Here is a 5423-nt window from a genome sequence, read left to right on the forward strand (position 1 = left end):
GAAGTGTAATATAAGCTAATTTATTTATAAAACACTTGGTATGCTATTTGGCAATGAAAATGTATTTATATATATATATATATATATATATATATTAGTGAAGATTGGGGGTGTCATACTCATTAGAGAATAAGGTTAGATGTAAATTTAAATTATTAATCTCAACCCAACAATCGCCAAATGCCACATCCATCCATCCATCTTTGGTTTCATCAAAACAGTCAACAGCCGGCCCTCTTTAATATATGTCTTTCTCCTCCATCTCCTTTCATATATACAATCATCCTTCAACTTTACATCACTAACACAACTCCAATGGACGGTGGTGCCCGGAGGAACATATTCTCTAATCATTCAAAAGATAAAGATGAAGATCTTAGTTTGTTCCGAGAGATGCATAAACATCGAGTCCTTAGCCTTCTTCACCCTGTTTTCGATGACTTTGAATCCAACGGTAACTTCTCTATCAATCTACCTATACTTATGCAATCACAACAACGACTGGTGTGGTGATATTCATATCCTTTTGAATTGTAGGAAACTATCCACTTTACGCCATCCCATCATCAAAGAAAGGACCAGGGATAACATTCCTTGGAGAGACCCACAAAAATGATTATGACTGGTAACTATCCATCGCCTTCGCCTTCGCCTTCCTTCATGTATTTATTCTTTTAAAAAATAGAGCACGACTGATCCTTGTGCTTCTACCCAAGGTTGAAGACACCACCCGCCACCCCTCTATTTCCATCCCTCGAGATGGAAACCATAAATAATCACGAGCTTGTTATTCAACGCGAATTGCCCATCATCCACCCCTCTATTTCACGGGTATGTATGCAAACTCGGTGTTCCTTTCTCCACCTGTATGACCATCGTGTTCTTGGTCTAACCCCAACCTTAGTTTGCAGCAAAACCAGAAGAGATGGAACCAAAGCATAGAAGCATTGGTGCCGATGCAGGAAGGTCTAAAACAACAAATCCTAAACCAAAGATTCCAGCAAGATCAGTAACACCTAACGGGAGGTCAAGCAGCTTGTTCACTGATCAGAAGAAGAACATAAAAACAGCTCCGATCCCATTGATCAGCACCGTCAACAGGACTGGTGTGACCGAACTCGCCCACAAGTCGAATACGACCCCATCTATATCAAAACCATTGAGTGAAAGAGATGGTTGTTTCAATTTCCTGGGTACAAATCAATCGAAAAGCATTCAGGGAATGAATCCGTCGTCAAGAACCACACAAAGAAGTAGAGGGGTTTCACCTCTGGTAACATCCAGGACGCCAACCTAATTTCCTGGTTTTTCAGACGAAACACCACCGAATCTAAAGACAGATCAATCCACTTCGGCTTCAAGAGGACGGCCTATTAACCAAAAAAGTAGTCAAAACACCATAGTTGCACCTCCTCAGAAACCTAAAATTTCCAGTATGAGAGCAAGAAGGCAGTCGTGTTCACCGAGAGGTCGAAAAATGGCACCTACAAGGGAAGAAAACATGACCACCATGGCTGCTCAAAAGGGTAGTAGTATAATGTTTCAAACATGAATTGGTGGCCAGATTCTTGGAAGCAGGATGGTGGACAAGATTATAAACGCCAGAAAATCAAGCATTGAGGAGAAAGAAACAAAGCTGAAACTCAAGGGTTCGATCAATGAAGGATCTGGTTATRGAAGGATCATGTCGAAGAGCTCATTAGATAYGGTATAGATTTTYCTTTCGTTCATTCATCATATACTTCAATTCATGAAAGAGATATAGTTGGATAGGGTTTGACACACTGATGCTTTATGACTCGCAGGAAACTAAACGAGATACAGTTCATTCTCGTCAAGTTGGAACATCGATGGGAAGAAAATCATCATCCACGACTTATCGATGATTCTAAACATAGATTTCGAGTTCTGTTTCCATCTACTTGTATTATATATTGATATATTGGATAATTTATCTTAATGGCGAAATCATGTTCCATGAAACCGACAATTTCTGGATAGAATCCAAATGGCGAATAGAAACTAACAAATTGGAACATCTTCCGAATTGGAAGCACTAACCATAATCCTATTCTATAATCATTTGTCTTGTCTTGCTTATATGTATCTATAAGCAACCAGTAACACATTCGATATAAAAAACAAAACAAAATCCATATCGAAAACAAAATCCATATCGAAACCAAAACCCAAATGAATATGAGTTCGGCAGTTCTCATTGCAAATCGAAACCGATCTGAAAAAATTCGGAAATGAAGAAAGACGCTAATGGCAACCCTCCATCGTAGCACCACCATTTGTATCGCTTACACCCTCGAACAGTAACTGACTGATGAGGGCATGAACTCTAAGTATAGGATGGGTGGTGGTTGGATGCTAACAGAATGACCGGAACCACCTAGGAGACGTTTGAGAGACACATAGAAGCGGAGGGTGAGTTTGGAGGTGGTGGTCAGGAAAAAAATGGCGAAGATGCGCTGGTCTTGGAGTAGGAATAGGGAAGGACGCAGTGAGAAGAACCAGTTAAGAGCATCTCTAATTGAACGGCAATTTCACGATTTTGTCGTTTTCACAACTCCAATCGGACGGTAATTTCCCAGCACTTCATTTAAACGGGAAATATGTTGTGTAGTCTTGGGAAGCGAAAAAGGTGGTCGCCACCCTTTAGTTAAAAGCCTATTTTCATTAAAAAGAATGTTTGAGATTGCTTATAAAAGCTGTTTTTTAACTTATTTCAGTCTGACACCGATGATAAGTTGTTTTCTGGTGTTTGGATAAAAAAAACTGCTTGTACCGGTGCCAAACCAGTAATAAGCTGTTTTTGATAAGTTAATCCTTCCTGACTTATGAAAAACTGTTTATTACCAGTTTACAATTTTAACCCTGTTTTGTTTAACTCCGGTTTGATACAACATAAGTTAATAAGCACTTTTATAAAAAAACATAAGTTGTTTTAAATAAGCAATCCCAAACACCCTCTTAATAAATTATTGATAAATAACACAAATATTTTTTATTTTTCTTAAAAACAATTTTTAATGCATAAAACACTATTTATTAATGGATAGAGTCTTAAAAGTCTTAAGAACAAGATTATAAGCGTGATGTACAAGCCAAACTCTTTATTTCACAGTCTCATGTGGCGCCTCACCCAAGATACTTCTCACCCTCTCAATTTCACAGTCCCAATATGGCGATTCACAGTCTCAACGCTCTCATTACTTCCCTTTCCCCAGGACGTCGATTCAAGCTCTAGTTACCTGTTGTTTCAAAACCCTTTGCAGATTAATATAAAAGGTCAGTCGAGAAGAATCGTACCTTTCACTTGTGGGTTTCTGTTTTCCTTCTTAAACCCTAATTTTATCAATTCATATATAATCGTTCCTTTCACTTATGAGTTTCTATTTTCCTTCTTGATTTCTGCTTTGAGTTTCTTAACACAAATGTTTTATATTTTTCTTATATATATATATATATATATATATATACACACACACACTAATCATTTGACAAAAACTTTAAAAAATTATTCTTTATGCATAAAGTACTATGTACTAATGCATGAAGTACAATGTACTAATGCATATTACTTAAAATTTGGGATTACAAGTAAATTGTGTATAAATACAACTTATTAAAGCTTTATTTTTGAATTCGTATAACTAACTGCAGATAAACATAATCAAATACATGATAAATATATCATTTTAAATATAAAAAATTTAAAATATGATTAGGATAATCTTTGAGTTTCAACATAATCATTATCTTTATAAAAAATTTATTGTTAAGCCAAAAACAAATTAATTCACTATTTGGCCTAAATTAAGTTATAATAAAAAATTGAATTAAAGAAATTGTATTAAAAAACGGGAACTTTTAAATAGTTAATTTGATATTAATATCGATATATTTTTAAAATTTATTATTATTCACAAGTAAAAAACATTATTTTTTCTCAAAACCACATAAACCGTATTATATCAACAGATACAAAAAAACGAAGCATTAAAATGGAGATGTATCTCCTTGAATTGTACGAATACCCTTATAGTATACAATAATAATAATTTAACCACGTTAATAAAACTAAAAGGGTATTCGCACAATACAGTGCATTATATCTCGATTTCAATGTTTCATTTCATTTTTTACTCTCTGACGATGTTATAATACAAATTTATGTGGTTTTGAGTCATTAATAATGTTTTTCTTAATAAAATATAAATTTGAAGATATCATAAAAATTAAAAAATATATATAAAAGTTTTTAATTTAGGTTTAATAATGAAATAATTTATTTTTGGTTTAATAAATTCTATACTATATTATAAATCATTTGATAAAAACTCTTAAAACCTATTTTTTATTCATGAAATACTGTTTATTGATGCATATTACTTAAAATTTCATATTACAAATAAATAATATGTAAGTACAACTTAGGGGGTGTTTGGGATTGCTTATTTTAGCTGTTTTTTGACTTATTTCAGTCTGGCACCAATGATAAGCTAAATGGTAGTGTTTGAATGAGGAAAAATAAAACTGTTTATGCCGGTGTCAAACCGGTAATAAACAGTTTTTGATAAGTTAGTCATTCCTGACTCATGAAAAACTGTTTATTACCAGTTTACCATTTTAACCCTGTTTTATTAATGTTTGTTAATTATTAATCTTATTGATATAAATTTTAGTCAAAGATATTATTATGAATGATGAAAAATAAATTTTTACATGTTAAAAAATAAAATAAGTTAATAAGCAATCACAAACACTCCCATAAGTCAATAATATGAAAGACTGTATTTTTGGTCATTTTACATATATAAGCAAAATTTGTCAAACACTAAAAAACATCTTATCAGCTTATTACTTTTTGGTACCGCTATAAGTTAATCCAAACACTTTTTACAAAACTCCGGTTTAATACCACATAAGTTAATAAACACTTTTACAAAAAAACATAAGTTGTTTTAAATAAGCAATCCCAAACACCCTCTTATTAAAGTTTCATGTTTGAATTTGTATAACTAACCGCATATAAACATTAACAAATAAATGATAAACATTACATTTTAAATATAAAAAAAATTTAAAATATGATTAAGATAATCATTGAGTTCTAACAAAATAGTTAATTATTATCTTTATAAAAAATTATACTATTAAACCAAAAAAAATAAAAGAAATGCATTAAAGAAATATACAAAAAATGAGAAATTTTAAATAGTTAGTTTGGTACTAATATCTAATATCAATATATTTTTAATTGTTTATGATATCTTCATATTTATATTTTATTCAAAAATAAAAACATTATCACTTTCTCAAAACCACATAAAACTGTATTATAACATCGATTGAGACAAAAAAATAAAACGAAACAATAAAATCGAGATGTATCTCGCTGCATTGTGCGGGTA

General features: G+C 32.2%; 1 protein-coding gene across 1 annotated transcript; it reads left to right on the top strand.

Moving 5' to 3' along the window:
- Positions 1–315: 315 nt before the first annotated feature.
- Positions 316–1886, top strand: LOC112505382. Its single transcript, XM_025109296.1, has 7 exons — positions 316–454; positions 538–625; positions 717–831; positions 905–1193; positions 1299–1480; positions 1565–1708; positions 1806–1886. Exons 1-7 carry the CDS (start codon positions 316–318, stop codon positions 1884–1886), a joined length of 1038 nt encoding a protein of 345 aa, XP_024965064.1.
- Positions 1887–5423: the final 3537 nt, after the last annotated feature.

The sequence above is a fragment of the Cynara cardunculus genome, unplaced genomic scaffold, assembly GCF_001531365.2.
Source record: "Cynara cardunculus var. scolymus isolate 2C unplaced genomic scaffold, CcrdV1 Un_Scaffold_10352, whole genome shotgun sequence".
Taxonomy (NCBI): Eukaryota; Viridiplantae; Streptophyta; class Magnoliopsida; order Asterales; family Asteraceae; genus Cynara; species Cynara cardunculus.